The 19,962-nt window shown below is 42.2% G+C and overlaps 1 protein-coding gene across 2 annotated transcripts; it reads right to left on the minus strand.

Annotated features, from left to right (window-relative positions):
- Positions 1 to 2,276: 2,276 nt before the first annotated feature.
- alp3 (alkaline phosphatase 3) lies at positions 2,277 to 14,838 on the minus strand. 2 transcript variants are annotated; one of them, XM_069534373.1, is made up of 12 exons: positions 14,484 to 14,625; positions 12,625 to 12,741; positions 12,339 to 12,454; positions 11,850 to 12,024; positions 9,551 to 9,723; positions 9,319 to 9,459; positions 8,918 to 8,987; positions 7,992 to 8,126; positions 6,601 to 6,792; positions 5,249 to 5,365; positions 4,364 to 4,664; positions 2,277 to 3,085 (listed from the first exon to the last, which is right to left on the minus strand). In XM_069534373.1, the coding sequence occupies exons 1-12, from the start codon at positions 14,551 to 14,553 to the stop codon at positions 3,001 to 3,003; spliced, it is 1,692 nt and encodes a 563-aa protein (XP_069390474.1). In that variant the 5' UTR covers positions 14,554 to 14,625; the 3' UTR covers positions 2,277 to 3,000. The 2 variants fall into 2 exon arrangements, with proteins under 2 accessions (XP_069390474.1, XP_069390475.1); XM_069534374.1 differs by lacking the exon at positions 2,277 to 3,085 and having other exon boundaries at positions 4,054 to 4,664; positions 14,484 to 14,838.
- Positions 14,839 to 19,962: the final 5,124 nt, after the last annotated feature.

Raw genomic sequence — 19,962 nt, forward strand, 5'->3', positions numbered from 1 at the left:
ACAGGATTGCATTTCCCCTCATCTCTCAGCTGACATAATGATAAATGAGCAACACACTGCATATTTCAACAGGTCTGAAAGCCCGGCACTGGGGAATGGTCATAATAACTGCAGAGCAAGAATTTACTGTCAAGAACTATGTGACAGTTCACTAAAGCAAAGGTCACGTTGGACCTACGGGTTCTTCTCCAATTGATGGGCATGGGTTGTGCAGTGATGCAACAATGAAACCATGCGATAATGGCAGTAAAAGCGCCTGTGATGAAAACGACATGTATCACATAACAGTCTGACACGTGTCGTGGCTTCACAGCCCCATCATGCTGCTCCCACGCCAAGCACCGGCCTCACTGCAGGCTCCACACAACGTCACAGTCCACGCACATAAATATAGGCGACGGTGCCAAAAATAAGCTTGTTGAGTATTCTCAGTTTACGCATGTTCAAGTGGAGTAACCTGTTATTTCAAGAGGGCGTGATTTAAATAAAGGAATGGTCTATTGTGAGGCCTGGTGCCGTCTATTTGTAAGCGACCCACTCTTGTCTCCAGGCAGGTCGACGCTGAGGCATCTTTATCCCCCTCTGTCTCTCTTAACGCCCACCAGGACTCTAAACATAGACCAGCAGAGCTGCTGTGACCCACGCGGCCGCCCCTCCACTGCGCATATCATCTGCTCCACCGGAGAACACATGCACCGGGCTCCTCTCACGGGCAGAGCTGATGCACACTGTGGATTTGGACACTATCCACATTCCTCACAATTATACTGATCTCATTCCGTGTTATTGAATCTGGTCCTCAGCGCAGTAACTTGTGTAAACAGTGGCACTACTTAAGGAAGGGGAATATTATAAGCACATACTTAATATTCCTCCAGGAGCATGTGTTCTATTTGAGAACAATTAAATGCCAGTTTACTGTACTGACATTCATCTGTTCTAACTCATATTTCCCCAAATTTTCCGCAGAACTTGTGCATGATGGGATTTTGGAGGAAAAAAACAGACCAACGTGTTTTATCCATGATGGATCAGTTTGATCGGTACCGCAGTCGAATATTTTCTACAACGTTTCTGAAAGATCAGAAGGGAGAACTTAGATCGATGCGCCAGAGCACGTGTGTGCGTAAATACGCGCGATCCAGACCAGAAACTAGGGAGTGAAACTGAAAAGCGTCGGATTTCACGGATGATTTTTTCCCCCTCACTAGGACCGAGTCGTTCAATGACATCATCAGAACATTCGGTGGTCAACGATATCAACTTTACAAACAGTAAACTCTCTCAAAGTGTTGGAGAAACACCAGATGCTGATAACATATCAACATGGTCCGTGTGCCACTCTGCTCATGTCACATTCAACACGTGGGAGGACGGAGCTTTGATTTTCTCTCAGGTATAAAATCTTCTCATGATCTGGGATTTGAAATACAGAGGACTGAATCTGCTGCGCTCCCTCTCTCTCCCCCCTCCCTCCTGCAGAACTCAGCCCTCGTTTCATAAGACATCAAAGTTGCGGCAAAGCCGGATCTTATGTGGCCCTATCGGTCCTCTCCGTGCCACATGGCACTTTCACTGGAGCTCTAGCGCCACCCAAAGGACAACTGTGGCGCAGGCACGAAGGCGAGGGAGCCTGTGCGGAGAGCCTGTTGCGCAGCTCAGTACAGTGTGTGTGTGTGTGTGTGTGTGTGTGTGTGTGTGTGTGCGTGTGTGTGTGTGTGTGTGTGTGTGTGTCTCTGTGTGTGTGTGTGTGTGTGTGTGTGTGTGTGTGTGTGTGTGTGTGTGTGTGTGTGTGTGTGTGTGTGTGTGTGAAGAATTTAAAGTAATCAAACCCAAAATCTACTCTTCTCATTCTTTTTTCAGAAATTTGACACCATCCATCCATCTATCTATCTATCCATCTATCTATCCATCCATCCATCCATCCATCTATCCATCTATCCATCTATCCATCCATCTATCTATCCATCCATCTATCTATCCATCCATCCATCCATCCATCTATCCATCTATCCATCTATCTATCTATCCTTGTATAATTGAGCCTTCACAGTATCAGCAGACCATATATCCCAGAGCCAATCAGTTAAATAACCTGCCCTCGAGCTGCAAAGTGAAATGTGTTGGTGAAAAAGCCATTTCGAGAGTAGACTCAAGCTGAGTGATGTTGCTATAACCTCTGCTTCACAGAGCCCAGAACCACACAGAGCATCAGGCCAGTGAAGCGAGTGAAGGGAGTGAAACCAGTAGTGAAACAATCTTACGACTTAACAGACCTTGATATCCAGAGATCCCGGCTCTGGTGCTGAGGCTGCAGATAAGAGGGAGGTCTTGATTGAGTCCCTGCTGCTTCAGCTTCTTGGCTTCCTAGAAAGAAGATGAGGACAAATGGCACCGTAGAGTGGCCTGGCTGAGCAGAGGAGCGGCAGAGTGCTTTGACCCTGGATGAGGACCAGCTGGAGAGCCACCGTCTCCAGGGGCAGGAGGAGACGTCCTGTCCCCTCAGGGCTGCAGGACGAGGGCCAGCTGCAGGCTGGAGAGGAGCAGGAGAGCAGTGATGGACAGAAGTATTCATCTGGAGCAGGAGACGCAGGGAGCCATGCCATTTACTGTTTAAAAACAAAAACAGTAAGAGATGCTTTAGTTGGATTGACTCACATGATGGGAGGCGATCGTACAGTTTATTCATCATGACATTTTATACTTAGGTCATATGATCCGCTGAAGGTGACCACAAAATGTGTTTAAAAGAATTTTAACAATTCTTTTTTACATTGGCGTCAGGAGGCTTGTGCAGTTGAGTGTTTCACCTGATTTCTTTGAACGGACATATGTATTTGTAGATTCTGTTTCTGATATCAGTTGATTTTACTGTGATATTGAAATTAATATTTTGGTGATATTTACGTTCAGGCTTAGTGTGAAAACAGAAATTGTGTAGAGAATAGAGTGACTGTCCCTGCCAGACAAAAGAGACAACACTTCCTCCTTCATCTCCTCTCAAGCTGTTGAGCATCGCTCCACCAGACGATGTATAAATGGGCCTTGACAGACTGTGTGTAGAGGATGAGAGCAGACCCCCCATCTGAAATGAGCCAGAGCACAAGGAGAGTCAAAACAGGTTTCATCGACTCCAAACCCCAGCAGATGTCCAAAATAATTACCACAATCTGTCGGGCCAAAGATACAAAGAGGTGATCTTTACTAATGGATAACTCTTATCATCATACCCACTCACATGGAACCTCAGTTAACACCGTGGAGACTGGATTTAAAAATCATCAGAACACAAGTTAACACCAATTTTATATTTTATATATTTTTTAGATTTCATTTCAAACTACTGCATGTGGGAACTTCATGTTTGAAATCATGAGTTCATGTTTGGAATCAAAAATATAACTGAATAGCTTTGGAAGTTTTATAGCAATAATCTTTCAGTATGGGCTTTACTGGCCCAGAGTTACATGGACAGATGCTACTCTCATGTGTTTACACTAAATATGAAGATGGAGCCACATGGGGATTATCTCAGATTACCATAAAGAGTGGAAACAGAGAAAAACCCGTCCAGCCCTCTCAAGAATAGCTCGTGCTTTTTAATGTGTACACACACAGAAGTTGAGGTTTTATAGGGAAATTAACATTCTGGAAATAACTGGGCAATGTCCGTCATCATGAGATAGAAGCAGCACAAACTCCACGTCCTTTATCAGTATTAACACTCGTCTCTTCATTTAACTCTCAGCGAGAAAACTTGATTGAACAGAGCTAAAAGTGCATCTTGCAACATTCATGTTTCATCATGAGAAAAATGGAAACCACTTAGTTTTAAAAAAGTCTTGGCACTCCGAGAAAACTATCGATCACCATATTTCTAAACTTTACAGATAAATGGATTTAATTTAATTTATGATTTCTTTCATTTCTAACAATAAATATACAGTTTAAAAAACTATTTGATTGGCTGAAAATCTATTGTTACAAATTGAAAGCAGTATGTGACATATATATTTTTTATATTAATATTCACAAAGTGACAAACAGACCTTCTATTCAAGCACAGCTTTATTGGTACAACACAAGGATTCAAGAACGATGAAAGTAAAAACAAAGACAAATTCACTTTCAATAAGTTATCATCCATTCAGTCGTCTTCAACTGATGAAGAAGGATTTCTGTGTCTAATTAAAAAGATTTCTTTCATCCTTGGCTGAATCCTGCAAAGTAGCACACACACTTCCTGTGTCTTTGAGCCAAGTGTCTGATTCCCAGCCCGCTCCCTTAAGGCCCTGACCTCTGACCCCTGTATCATTGCCAGTGGAATGAGATCAATGAGATTCACAAGGGAAAGGGATCTTACATCAGCAGTGCATGTGCCAGCAGTGAACTGAGGAGGACACTGAGCAGAGCCGCTGAACCGTGAGCCGTGTTCCCGATGTTATCACTGGTGGTGGCGGTGGTGTGAACAGTTTGTTCCTGGCAGTGCCTCAGGTCAGCACCCACACAGGCAGCGTAGGCCATGGCGTGAGCGATGTAGTTCTGCTCATGGACGCCCTGGAAGAGGTGGGCCATGGGTCCGCGGGCGAGCACTGCCACATCCTCTCCGCTATGGGTGGCCGACTGTGTGGGCACTGCGGAGAGCTGGACGTAGTCCTTGGTTTCTGGAAGACGCAGAAATATCACATCACACTCTTTTTGCTGAGTTTGTCCAGGAACACAAAAACAACAAGTGTTTTCAGCATCTTCCACATGCACGGCTCCTCTTTTTCATCCTCAGATGTTTGTATTAGAAACAACATGCTAGCTCGCTGAAAATCCTCCGGAGATTCTCCTGCTGTATTCTCACATGGTCCTCAGTCATATGGGCATTGTGCATCGTTTTTACTAGGAGGCTGAGAAACTCCACAGAAAGTTTGGAGGCTCTCACATATCAGATATCTGGAGGGGAGCTTAAAGCAGCTTTGTTTAGATATATACATCCAATTATGACGTGACCATAACTGAACTGTCATTTTCTTTTGTGGTTTATAAAAATGTTTATAAAAATTAAATCACAAAAATGCGAGTGAGAGGGTGAAGGTAGTTATGAGGAAACATTCTACTGTGTTATGGCTCTGAAAACAGTACTGAAGCTACAGGAAATAAAAAAATCATGAATTACTGACTGTTGAAAGACTTTTGTAACAGATCGAAAGTTTGATGAACTGAAATCTGTGAGAATGAAGAAACAACGAATTCATCTTACTGGTGTTGACATTGCGAATATCAGGCCGCGTGCCATTGGTGAGTTTGTGTCCAGGTCCGTTGCCGTACATCAGTGTGGTATAAGGCAGCATGTCTGTGGCCCACAGTGGGGATTTACCTGGAGAATGCACAAAGCCCATCACACCTTAGCTTTGAGTTATCACTTTCATTTTACTGTTGCTTCTCTATTTGTTAAACACACACTCTCACACACACACACACACACACGCACTATCACACACACACACAGGGCAGGCCTCTGGATCCCCAGGGGGCTGCAGGAGGTCTAGTGCTTGTTGAGTATCTCAGTGTTTCTCCCCAGATGAGCCATTAGCCTTGCGAGTCTCCCCGCTGATGAAGAGCTCAGGGTTTCACAAGCACATTAATCACTGCTGCACCGCTGGGAGGAGGACGAGGAGGAGGAGGAGGAGGAGGAGGAGGGAGAAGAGAAGGAGGAGAGTATAATAACGACAGGAAAGAGAGAGCAGAGAAGTGGAAACTGTAGGAGGTAACACAAATGCATAATCAATATGGCCTCTGAAGGCTGATACTGATATACTGTATTTGGAATGAATGGGTGAATCTTTTATGTGATCATTTTCATAGCGAGACATTTTTGGAGAAGTACTTCCAACAGGTTTACTCGGAAAAGCTCAGTATTTGATTTATACCTTTATTAAATCACACGTGTTAAACACTGAATAAACAAGTTCCTTATAGAGTGCTGCCCCAGAAATCTGCACAGTTGAAATACACTTCCTGCCCAACACAAGAATCTTCTGAACCACGGAAAATGGCTGAATAGTGAGATTTGTAATCTTCATCATCATATGGCCGAATTAACAGCATCTGAAGAGATAGTCCAAACAGAGACTAACAGCTGAGAGAGACCGGCAGTGGTCAGAGGCAGGTAGAAGGATGGGGGTGGGGGTGGGGGGGGGCAGGGAGAAAGCGAGGGACTGAAATAGAGAGGCGAGGGACATAAAGGCTGCTGGCTGTATTTGTTTACACCGGCTGTAATTGCATGGGAGAGAAAGCAGAGGAAATGTCAAGCTGCTTGTGGCAGATACACACTGAAGCTGAGAGGAAGCTGTGCACACACACACACACTCACACACACACACACTCACGCACACGCACACGCACACACACACACACACACACACACACACACACACACACACACACACTCACAAAATGCCAACTTGGATGTCTATTGTCATGAGAACGTAACACACCTGGAGGGGGAACAGCGAGAAGGAGGAGAGAAAGAGGAATAAATGGAGATTTTTATTTTATCTGGGGATAAAAGATTTAACAACAAAATTCAAATTAAAGTCAGTTTATAATTACCCAGAATGCTTTGTCCTCGAAACGGGTATCCATTGAAGGTAACCGGGTGGGAGTGGTCAGCCATCACTAAAGTGAGAGTCTCGTGCTCTTTGGTGAGTTCCAGTCCCTTTGCAATAGCGTAGTCAAAGGCAACCGTCTCATGGAGGGCCATGTACGCCTGGCCAGCGTGGTGAGCCTGGTCGATACGCCCACCTGAGCGCCGAGGGAGCAGAGGGTGAAAGATGATGACTGGTGAACTGATAATCTGATAAAGGGATTCAGCCCCTCAATCAAAAAACATACAGTAAACTCACTTTAGTGAAAGTGTAGAACTTGAATCAGACTGAAGTCACAAAGATATCGGTTTTACACTTGACTGGGAATTAGCGACAGGGAAATAGAATTTTTGACGTTTGAGGTTTTAAGGAAAAACACCCCCAGTCTAATTTGGTCAAGTGAAATACACATGAATACAAATGAGGATCTTGGATGATTTGAGACTTGACTCAGACTTGTCTCTAAGGACTCTTTGACTTCCTCTTTGAACCGCTCTAAATCAAGTATTCATTCTACTCAGCATTTAGAAAGTGCAATTCAGCTCTGTGTTGAATAGTAAAATCTTAATAAGCTAAAGGTTGAGGAGCAGTTTAAGTCAAATTTAAAACTGGAGCCTGTACATCCAATGCAGGGCCTTCGAGCTCTATTAAAAAAATTAATTTCCTTCACATTGTTAGAGGTGAGTAAACAACTTATTTCAGATTGAAGTGACTCTAAAAGATATCTCCTGGAGTTAAACATAAATTGGTCACACGAGTTGAGAACATGTTCACATTCACTTTGGCAGATTCCTCCAGCACCTGTCCTCTTCATCCGTTCCACTGGACAGTGAAGTAAGCTGTGGTTAATAACTTGTGTTCTCAGTGAGCCGTCAGTGACGGGGTGCACCATATGCCTGCTTCTATTTATACTCTCGCCTGTTATTTTAAAGTCATTGTCAAGACACTGTCACATTACTGAGTCCCCAGGCATCTGCCTCAGACCGAGGGGGAGATGCATGAGGTGGCCGTGTGGAACAAAAACACACATCACACACAAGCACACACACACTGCAGCAAACTCATTGAGCTGCATGCAGAATCAATACCAAGTCAGTGGCTCTACCGTAGGAAACCTGATGTATTCTGGAGGTTGTTGCAGCAGAAACATAAGGATCGCCTCAACCGAACCCAGTAGGGACAATAAAGACATTATTTTATGAGGCACTCCTTCATGTTTTAGCAAAGTTGCACAGTTAAACATATTGTAGTCTTTAGGCAAACCTTAATCTATCAGGGGAGTTTTATTATCCAATGTTCTTTTGATAGATTCATTGAGGGGAGTGTGTGGAAGGTGGTTGAAGCTCTTATCCTCACCCTCCACTAGCAGGAAGAAGCCATTCGGGTTTTTCTGGAGGATGCGGATCGCTTTTTCTGTGGTCTCAACAATGGACGGGTCCATGCTTGGGTCCCTCTCCACCTCGAAGTGCAGGTCCCCAGGTTCAAACAGAGCTGAGGGGTGAGAGGCAGATCAAATAAGGAGGTGCAACAACCAAAAATACAGTTTATCTACTCGATCAGCCCACAGCGGAGGTGTAACAGGAAGGAGAGTCCCATCCTCCCACTATCATCACTATTTTCAGCAGACACTTTGCAAACTGCGTGATGATTGAAGCTACAGTACATCTCCTCCGCACCATCACACACCACAATGAGGTCACTGGCATGATACATCAAACTAACTGAACACTGAACAGTAGACGGAGTTGGCAAAAAGCTGCTGAGAATGTTGGAGCATTTAGCTGCTAAAGAACCAGATGTTTCTCTCTGGCTTTGGTAAATAAACATCTTTTTCCTTGATAACAGTGTTTGAGCTAATGTTAAAGTTGAAAAGCTAAATCAATCAAACATAATCGAATGCATCTTAATAAGCAGCAGTAAATCAAGTTTCCATTTAATGTATTTCATGTATTTATTTAATGTGACTCAAGACGGAACGTACAGAAACAAATCAATGGCATGAGGCTGAACTATAAACAAAAAAGCCCCCAGTGTACAAATAACCTTTGGTTTGTCTGACTGTAATAAAAGTATTCATTTCAAATGTAGCACACATGCTTGGAAACTTTCCGTTGTGTAATTATTTGTGTGAATGCTCCTTGAAAACATTACGTAAGTCACGTATGGTTTGAGGGAAAACATGAGTAGTGTATTCAAGACTGTGAGAAAACCAAGGACAGTCAGTACCTTTCAGTTGTAAGGAAAATAGCACGAGGGCAAAGGGAAAGAAAATAAAAACTCACCCATGAGGTAGTCAGTGGTGTCAGGGTCCACGGCATCAAAATCTGTTCTGTTCCACACATAGTGGGCTACCTGCATGGAACACACGGGATGTTTTCACACTGAGTGCGAGGAAGACAGCACGAGTTCACTTCTTAGCTGTTCAAGTCACAGTCTGCTGTTCATTCATGCAACATTAATGTTCTCAACTGACTATTTCTTTGAATGAAAACGGATGTGAAGGCTTTTTAAAATCCACATCGTGTCACTGCCAACTTAATTGCGATCAAAACTTGATTAAAATTGGCTCAAGGCAGACTTGAGATATCATGTTTAAAAGTCTTTAACATGTTTTGTGAGGCCATGAAGCTGTTGCTATAAAAAACTGTGTTCCAGGTCACTGTGTCTGGATAAAAAGAGCTACCTTCCCAGCTTTCATGCTCTGCCACTCATTGATGAGATTGCGTCCATCCTTTCTCTTGCCCCTGGAGGAGAAATCGATGGGATACTCCGGGTCCTTGGTGCCCCTGGGGGTCATGTACTTTCTGCCACCACCAATGATCACCTGGAAACACAACCACAGACACAAACACACATATTAACGTCCACTTTAACCTGCCTGACACTGAGGGCGATGTGAGGGCAGAGCATCTTACATCGATGTCAGTGTTGTTGAGGAGCTGAGAGGCGATGTCGGTGCAGCCGTCCCTCTTGGCGGCCTCAGGCATGTCAGCGTCACTGTACCACTTCCTGCTGGCGCTGTGGGCATAGCTGGCTGCTGGGGTAGCATGTTGCACGCGTGTGGTTGTGACGATGCCAACAGACTTGCCTACAAGACAAATTTATTTCATGCTTAATGTACAGCTACTTTAAATGAGTGTGCAACACATGAAATCTATGATGTACCAGTTATATAATCATCATATTCAGAATACATCAAATAGGACTGATGCAGTGACCCCCTCTGGTGATTGTATTTAATACATGTGTGGGGAAATATCACATTTAAAGAGATGCAGTCTCAGATAATCTTTCTACTATCACAGAAAAATTCCCTGGCTGGTTTTTACTTCTTCTTTTTTGTTTTTTACAATTATCTTCCACATGGCGGGTGAGCGAAAAATGTCCCTGCAAAGAAGACACCACAAAAACAAACAGTAAACACTTTATAATTGAAGTTGCTGTCTTTAGTGTGTAGGTTGCCGGCTTGGAGGTAGTTTTTTCACGTATAGTCAAATCCATTCCATGCCTTGTTTTCAAACAATAAATTCTTTAATGAAGTTGTTATTTTCCTGTGGGAGGAGTTTGTCTCTGTAGATCTATTCAGCTCTCGCTGGAGTTCACAACTGAAATCTGCAAGAGGAATAAAAAAGGCCAGAGAGAGCAGCTAGTGAGAAGTAAAGGTGTCTTTACTGGGTTACCATTGTTTGTCCCAATACACATTAACCAGATTCATAAAAATGACTTAAAGGATTCATGTGGAATGATAAGATATCTCCCAAAATGCACTGCACTGAAAGGCTCAGATTTATCTCTATGATTTTCCAAGTGTGAAAGTGAAAGAGGCCTGAAGAAGAACCTGACCAGGTCTGATCCTCACTCTGAAGACTTTCTTGGGGGTTAAATATGTCTCCTGTTCAGAGTTCAGAGGCAGTAAGGGGAGATTATAAATTCAGTGAAGTAAGTTCATGTGAAGTCATATATATATATATATATATATATATATATATATATATATATATATATAGGCTGTGAACAAAGTTAACTGACACCCCCCCCCTCACATCGGCCCCCAAACACATGAACGTGCACTGACAACTGCTAGAAGCCAACTTCTCGGTGACTCACTGTTTATTACAGCTCTCCGAGGCCACAGACACGTTTTATTTATTTATTCTCAGATGACTTTATTTATTTATGGCGGATAATGATAAGCAGGAAGTCAGGAAGATTTCATCACATAAGACAAAATGTGTTTCAGAAACAACTTACCAGCCCTATGTTTAAGTCAAATGGTAAAATAATGGTTGTAGTTTCTATGAGTGTATCTGAACTGGTCAATGGTACAAACTGAGTGGATCAGGACAGGAAGTAGAATGGCTGTTTTATAATAGAAGTGATATTGATAAAAGTAATATGTACGTTACAAGGCCATGATCAAGGTCAATAAATAATAAATCATTTAGATAAATGAAATCGTCTTACGTGACTTTATGATTTGGATAATTAATTTCCTCTTTGGACTATGTAAGGTGTTCACACACACAATCAATGTATTTGTTATCCCCTCAGCCAAACCTTAACCATTACAACTAAAAGTTTAACTGTAAACCTTTAACAGCCACTTGGAAAAGTGTGTGTGTGTGTGTGTGTGTGTGTGTGTGTGTGTGTGTGTGTGTGTGTGTGTGTGTGTGTGTGTATTATGAGATCTCCATGATGGTTGATAACAGAGGAACATGATAAGAGTGTGCTTTCTGTGCACGATGTTATCCTGCAGTGTAACCTGTGCGGCTGCAGGCTGCTGTCGCTCCAGCTCCCTGTGGCCCCTGTCACGCCGCTGTGACGAGGCGCTGCAGCTCACAGCAGAGCACTCAGCTGTAAAATGGGGTTTTGTATTTGTATTTTCTTTTGTCAGGAGCCAAAAGTAAAATTTGATACGGTCGGGCCTGCTCCTCCAGACTCACAAAAATCCTGTTTGTTATTTGATGCTTCGATCACATCCTTCACCGCGGTCCTCTCTGAAGGGTTCAGCAGGAGTTTGTAGGAGCAGTTTTCAACATAACATTTTTCCGGCTCTGTCACAGGAAGATGATGAACCCATTCTTAGACCCATTAACAAAGCTCTGACTGACTGTGAGTTCTTAAATCCCTTTTGAATCAATGATAGAAACAGTAATGTGCAGTTAGACGGTCTGATATTCCTTTAGTTGTGACATCACACTGTTGTCCTTATACCTGCATCTTTGGCCCACTTTAGAATGGACGTGACCTCGTTGCCCTTCTGTGTCCGGCAGGCTCCGTTGCGAGCTGCTGCGTTCACTGCGACGGTGTTCAGGTTGGTTTTCACTCCACACAGATACGCTGTGGCTGTGGCTGCACTGTCTGGAATCTGGAAGTCCACACTATAGGTCTGCACACACACACAGATACACACACATAAATAACAGATATAAACAGCACAAAACGCATTCACTTTATTGATTAAGCTTACGAACTTTGTTTATTTTCTTTGTGTGGCAGAGAGTTTAGTGATGTAACAAATATATATATATTCCATATAATACAGTATATTCCATTTATTTATTCAAATTAATTCAAGCAAGGAGAAACAGCAAGTTCACTAATTTGCAAATTTTGTCTGAGGTTATGTATGCACCTTTCTGTGTGTGTGTGTGTGTGTGTGTGTGTGTGTGTGTGTGTGTGTGTGTGTGTGTGTGTGTGTACTTTAGCCAATCCCACGCTGGGGAAGGTGTCCATGGTCATCACCGTCTCCTCTCCTGTCTGGTTCTGCAGCTGTCCCTTGAGGATACGAGCCGCTGTGTAAGTTGTGATTCCCATCCCTGACGCACAGACATAAGTTAACGAGGGAGAGGAAGCAGCGGGGACAGGTGGCAAAATTACCTTAAAAAGAGACGGTCAGGCAATTCCTGATTCTGATTGTCTCACCTTCTCAGCCAGGCGAGGTTGTCTCATGTGATTATTGTGAGGATGTCTGTGTTGTGTAACTTACCATCTCCGAGATAGAGCAGGATGTTCCTGGCAACGTTGGTGTTGAGCTTCCTGTCCAAAGCCGACTGCAGTGTCTTCCGTGCCTGTGACCTCCAGAACTCTGGATTCTCCTCTTCAACTACAGGCAAATACACAAATCCCACTGGTGTGAGTCCAAAAATATAAATGTATTGGTGGTATGGCTTTATGAACTGTGTTTGTATGTTGTGATTTTAGACTTTAGAGACCACTCCTGTCAGCATTTCATTGATCCAACAGTACATCGTGGCCTAAGCGCATAGGTTTACTGTTGGGACTTCCCAATTGACGTCTTTGACACCATTATCTTCTGTTTAAACAATTTACTATCCTTTTTAAAAGACATTGTGTTTATTCTAGACACCATTAAATTCTGTTCAATCCATTTACTTATTTGTTTAAAGACATCATGACTGCTTTTGACACCATTATGTTTCAGCTCTGTCAGATTGCCTTTTTTTAAAAGATTATTATTACTTCACACAAGGTACACCTACACATCATACTGATTGATACACCCAGAGTACATTGTTTGATTTCTAATCATTATGTTACACTTGTTGTAACCACTTAGCAAATTGTGTTTTAACACACATTAGATTGTGGTGCAAATTAAAGGGATATAGTGACATTCATATTTGACATAGTGTAGTGACCAAAAAATATACTACAGCATGAGTAACTGGAATAGCACTCAGTAGATCCCTGAGTTCACACAGTCATAGATACCAGTTCACTAAATGTTCCTGGTTTTTCTCATCAGGATCAATGAATTCTGCTTGAAAATGTTGAAAAATACCCCAGTCTCGAATTTTAAAGAAAAGGAAAATAAATTCCCTGATCCAGATACAGACCAGAATGTGATGGATTCTTCCCTGACCCGTCCTTCCACCAAGTTTCTTAGTAATCTGGCAAAGGGTTTTTGTGTTACCCTGAAAACTACAAATAAATCAACCAACAGACAAATGGCCAGGGGTGAAGATTCCAAGTGTCCTTGGGCAAGATACTGACTGAGCTGTATGATGGAGAAAGTGCTGCACATAGATGCTCTGTATGAATGTGTGTGTGAATGGGTTAATGCAAAAAAATTGTGCTGTGAAGCACTTTGAGTTGTCATCAAGATCAGAAAAGTTCTATATAAATAAAAACCATTTAACATTTTCATTTTAACGTTTGCTTCAAAGAAACTTAAACGAGGAATGTGACAAATTCAGAGAATCAAAGAGACGCTCTATGTATCACACAGATTCAGTGTGAGGAGAAGTAAAAACCCAGTGGAGTGGCCTTTGTTCAGGCCTCAGGGACCTGAGTGTGTTTATTAGCACATTTGTCTGTGTCAGCACATGTCGTATACACATGCTCCGTTATCTACGACGAGTGTAGAAGATACAGTGTCGTTTTTTTAATGCAGTGCTCCGCTAACAAGCTGTAAGTGCTGACAGCAGCCAGTTACACAACTCTGCAGGTACTGACTCGAAAAGTCTGGAAGCCCCTCACAAAACAAGTGGGTAGGGAGGTGTAGAAAAAAGGAGCGCAAAGGATGTAAAGAAAGGTGGAAGCTGAGGATCAATGTGAAGAGAGGGAGACAAAGAAATGAGGGCAAAAGACAAAGAGATGAAAAGATCAAGTTTTAAAACAGGTCATAGAAGAATGGAAGAGAAGGCGAGCATCATACATCAAGATCAACATTATCAGGCCAATGTGAAACTCAAACGAGCCGGGTTGTGTGAAAGTAAGAGAAACAAGTACAGGAAGTTGAAACTGTTGATGAAAGGAGACGTTTTAGAGCGAGAACGACATCTAGCACAAAAAAAACACAGCTCCTCTGTTTTTGTCCCTTACCTTTGGCCCAGGATGACGCGAACGCCACCAGCAGAAAAAGAACCAAAATGGCCCCTTTTGCTGACTCCATGGTCAAGTTCAGGCTGGAGATGAGCTCCTCCGTCCTTCCTAACAATCAGCTCCTCGACTGAAGTAATGCTCGTCTCCAATCACACCAGCTGCCAATCATTTTTAATAGCATGTCATAAATGCATAATGGCCCGATAGGCCTTTTGCAAATTTATGACCAGTGACTGAAAAAAACTGTCTCGTGTTTGGGTTAGAGCTGAAAATAGGTCGAAAAGAGGATTCAAAAATAAATTTGTCGCTAAATAACTAGAAGAGTAAAAAGAGCTGAGATTTGTCCACTTCATCCACTAAGTGGTGTTTGACAAATCAATTTAAATCTGAGAAATTAATTATTAACAGGACTTTAAGCTTTACAGATAGCATTTCATGATAGTGTTTATTCAGAGCATTATTTATGACACTGAGCGAGAGGGAGAGCTAGAGAAAGGCAGCGAACGCACCAAATGGAAAGAGTGTTTTTGTGAGTTCTAATCAGAACGGGGCTGTATCTGTCAGATAATGCAGTGGGGAGATAGAGTTATGTAAGCGATAAAGACAGAGTCCACCGGGACTGAGCTGAATGGCACAAACACACACACACAGCCGTCTATTTTCCCGATGAGCGCATGAGGCGGAGAAGAACGTTTGCATCAGCAGTCACGTTTTTTGTTCGATTGCTCGTCCTAAATGTCCCCATCGCCGTCGTCCTCTGAGAGAGGGGAGAACGTAACATGGCAACTGATGCTGTTTTACTGGTTATTCAACAGCTACCATGCGTCACGCCATCAATGGGACATTTAGAAGAGCTAATTTGATCACCTAATGTTCCCAATGAGTGCAGGGATTAGCCTTGCAAATGCGGACAGGCCGTATTTGACGAGGACTGTGGTAATTCATGAAATATGTAAATGAGGTTAAACACCACGAATTTGCTGGGGATGAGAGAGAATTGTAGCGTAGCCCTTTGTTTCACCATATTTGGAAGCAAACAGCTACTAAAAGGAATAAATATGTAAGTACGCATGATGTCAAAATTTACATTATTGAAAATATATATTGGGACTAAATGTCCATAATATATCGTTGATGAAACACAGGAATATGTGGCTACATCCAATTTAAGAGTTAACCAGATGCTAGCAGCTTTGAGGCTGTACTTTGAATTTATCGTGGATTGAGCTAAATGCTAATGTCAGCTCGCTAACAATCTCACTGTGAAAGTTTTTAACAGATATGTTTACAATATTTTTCATGTTAGTATGCAAATGCTAACATGCTATCTTAGCTTATCTTATTTTTTCTTATATTAACTTTTCTTATTCTAACTTTTCTTATCTTATGTTATCTTATATTTCTCGTCTTATCTTATTTTTAACTTATCTCATATTATCCCATGTGTTCTTAACTTATCTTAAGTTATCTTATCTTATCTTTGCACATTTCAAAAATGAAGTTTACAAATTTCCAAAATGCTACAGAAATAAATTTAGCATTTTCAGTTTCTGAACACAGCCAATTAAAAAAAAGGTACAGGTATAAATGGTCATTAATAACAAAAGGAAAACAGCAGATTAGTGTTTACATGACACGTGGTTCAGCAACATTAAACTCAAAAGGCTTTTCTCAAAGTCTATCGCAGTGGCCGTGTTTGTGTTTTATTCATGTTCCTGTACAAAAGAACTTTGGAGGTACCGTGTAGTGAAAGGTGGGATTTACAAATAAATGAGACCTTGAACATTCTCGGTCTCCCTCACACACAAACGTCAGACTGCCGGAGAGCTCTGTGACAGCGGAGTGTGACAGCTGAATGGGTTGGTGTGGTACTTTGTGTGGTGAGTGGAACTGGCTCACATGTTGTCAGTGATGCTGGTGAAGGGACCACACTCTGCGTCCTCACTGGTGTGGATCTCTGCGGCCGGCAGGACGGCAGACTGTGGCACACACCCGCTGCCATCTGCCAGGGAGATATGATTCGTGATGATACGGCGTGAGGTCATTACACACATGGCAGCGTGTTTGTGTGCACATTGCAATTTTCCTGTGGGAATAAATGGGTCACGGCAGCAATTAGGAAAAAAGGGAAAGAGTCAAACAATGTTAAGAGACGATAGTGAGGAGAAAAGAATGAGAAGTAAACATGAAAAAACTGATTAAAACTAATAATAGTTTGACATTTTGGGAGATAACCTGAGGATTAACTGAGAGCATTGATCACACTCTGATGCTAAGTATGATGCTAACACCAGCAGGTAGTTTGCTTAGCATTGAGACTGGAAACCAGGAGAAACAGCAAGCACACTAATTTGCACATTTTGTCTGAGTTTATGTGTGCACCTTTGTGTGTGTGCACCTTTGTGTGTGTGAGTGCAGTGTGTGTGAGTGCAGTGTCACGTGCTGAGGGATTTAGTTTTGCTTTGCTGTGGATCCTGAGGTCAGGGCAGCAAGGTGTTGTTGTTTTCACACATATAACACTAAATCCCCGCGGTACGTCTGGAAATAGCTTTCAGTGAGGTTAAGGGTGTGTGATGGTGTGGAGAGGTCAAAGCAATCAAGTGATCATTGAAACACTTCGCAGCCGGTGGATTGGTCTTGCAGCTGCAGACGCTTTCGGGCTCAGTCCGCTCTCGGCCGACGGTTTCCAGGCTAATGCCTCACAGTTCAAAGTGCTGCATGTGAGTTCCCTCTGCCACCGAACGTGGTTTCGTGGCTGTGGCGGGTGGTTGTGATGGTTGTTCTTAGTGTTTTGATGATGTTGAGAAAGGCCGCAAGCCAAAACGCATCTGCCTAACAATAACTTTCAAAGTCGTTGGATCGCTGTGCACTTAACGATTCCCGACGGTCTTGTGATCACGGTCTTTACTTAAATCTTTGCATCCATCTTCAGTGTTTTCTTAATAACTGAACTTGGTTTTACAAACGTCCCCAGCAGACACAGAGTGTAACCTGTGTTTTCAAGCAGAAAGCCATTGGATCAAAAATAAAAGATATTCATGACTAATAATTTCTGTATCCTTTAAAACTTAAGATGCTTCTTGTCCATTGTACGGATGAAAATTAAGAAATGTCTGAGGATGTGTGCGAGCTGCCGTAAATATTTAACTACTATACTAAATAATGGTCATGAATATACCGTGCAATGGCGCCCTCTAGTGTATATTGGACAGTGACTACTGAGGCTCAACCCTCGTGAGTGTGTGTCTGAAGTGAGTCCTCATCCCAAACTGTCAAAGACTGTAGATACCTGTGAGGAGCTGTGAAGGTGTTAATGTTCTACAAAGGAATATTTTTGAAATGATTGGAATTTATATGCTGGTTTTAGTATTTTAGTTTCACTATATCTGAAATAGGGAAGTTTTAGGTAAATGACATTATTATAAAAAACACAGATTGCATATTTGAAGATTTAAAAAAAGATATAAGCTTACATTTTAGAAAAAGAATCCAGGAGATATATATTTATCGGTATCGTAAGAACAACTACTGTGGTCAAACAATATTATGAAATATAAAATAAAAGATAGTATGTCATTGAGATGAAATAACAATAATTATGTAGTAGTGACAGTATATTGTACTATTTCATAGTGACTTACATAATATAAATATATATATATAATTTTTTTATTTTTCCCCACATCACAAATAGAGATGAAATCCTGTGAAGTCTTCAAATCCTCGCCAGATGTGCACTGAGGGGTGTTGTGTAAATCACTTAAAAATTCACTAGCACGCAGCAGATGCAGATAAACAGCACTGAGAAAATGGGTTTAAAAAAGATTTTGCAGAAGGGTTTAAAAAGGCGTTTCTGGAATATTTACATGAACGAACACGCAGATGTACAAATGTCAAACCAAACTAGAAATCAGAATTTCATCTCCTCTCACAGGATCTGGGCTGAGTCACTTTTAGGTCTGTGCTCATCTGTCATTACGACACATTTCCAGCTAATAGCAGACTCGCACCTGTAAATTCATCGGATCGAGAGCACTGGTTGAAACATGTTTATCCAAATTGTCAAAGAACACAAAAGCAAAGAAGTATTGTGAAGTAGGGATGCGGTGTCGGAGAGCTCTCTAAGGATTTCATCTCTGTAGGATCTGAACAGACTGAACTGCACCGTGCCCGTGTGGCTGCCTAGCTATTAACAAAGGCCTGCGCAAATATGCTTTGGGAGGATTACATGGAGAAGAAATGATAGGTGCACCAGTGACGCAACAGTGTGAAAATGTCACCTGAAAAGTGGGTCCGGCTGACAGTGATACTGCGACCGAGTGAAAGCGGGGTAGAGATAAGGCGATTCCCTCCCTGGGCATGTCAGCAGTTTAAAATAAAGGCCTGACTCTGACTCTAAGGTTTCACAGAGGTTGGATTACAGTCTACAAAGCGTGAAGTGCTTCTGAACAGAGAGCGCCCGAGCTCTAGGGTTTGGTTAGAAAGAGAATATGTTGAGGGGGAGATGTGGGCTGAACAACAGAGCTCTGAGGGGATGAAAAATAAGTGACCGCCTAAAATGCGACAATGCGGGAAAGATGAGGTTGTTTTTCTTTTCTGTAGCAAAGCTTGCTGAGTACACACACTCTTTTGGTCCGGGATGAGCTCTGCACATCCACACTTTCTATTCCTGGCTGATGTCGGCAGCTGAGAGCCAGAGAGCGAAGCCCACTCCCCTCACCTCCCCCAGCACTGATGTTACACTCTTGGGACTTGAACTGGCAACCTTCTGTGTCTTCAGCACAGGTATATATATATACAGTATATACAGCATGAGCAGCCTGGATACACAGAGCAGCTTTTTGTTTTCCGTGATGCTGCTTCAGAGTGTAGTTTTGTTTACAGAGGCTCCACAGAGCCTGACCTGCATCGTGCACGTCTTCAGACTGAGAGGAACCTGGAGCATCCAGAGGGAACCAAGGATTTTCACTGCCTTTACTTTTTCTAGCTCGAATTCAGACACACGTAGTAAGTACACTGATACAGTACCTATGTCTTTTAGATTCAGACCATTATCTTCTTTTGTCAATAAGTCTTCTATCAAATCTTATTGACTCGTCTTAATGGAGGGAATCTATTGATCAATTTATCTATTTATTTATTTTTGACATTTAACTATATTTTCCATGGTTTTCTATATTTTTGCAGTGGTGGATCTATCTTTTTTGATAACCTAGTCAATACTAACAATAACTAACACATTTATAGTAAGGAAATTCATCATGATACGATAATTCATTCATAATTCTTTAAATGCAATATAATACATTATATAATTTTCAGGTTTATAAGCCATCAGTGGCCACTCACCAAAACATGAAGCCTAATCCAGCTTCTGAAAATTAGACAGGTACTCACAGGTATTGTGGCAATTCTTGAATTTCCTGTTTGGTATCTTCATCCTGAAATGACGGTTAATAACGCAACACTGCAGAGGTTA

The sequence above is a fragment of the Paralichthys olivaceus genome, chromosome 11, assembly GCF_024713975.1.
Source record: "Paralichthys olivaceus isolate ysfri-2021 chromosome 11, ASM2471397v2, whole genome shotgun sequence".
NCBI lineage: Eukaryota > Metazoa > Chordata > Actinopteri > Pleuronectiformes > Paralichthyidae > Paralichthys > Paralichthys olivaceus.

Excerpts from the sequence above, each read along its gene's own strand:
- alp3 (XM_069534373.1), bottom strand. The coding sequence starts at position 14,553 with ATGGAGTCAGCAAAAGGGGCCATTTTGGTTCTTTTTCTGCTGGTGGCG. Across the intron at positions 12,455-12,624 it reads CCTGCTCTATCTCGGAGATG|GGATGGGAATCACAACTTAC; the intron begins GTAAGTTACACA and ends TCTGTGCGTCAG. Across the intron at positions 9,460-9,550 it reads TCAACAACACTGACATCGAT|GTGATCATTGGTGGTGGCAG; the intron begins GTAAGATGCTCT and ends TTGTGTTTCCAG.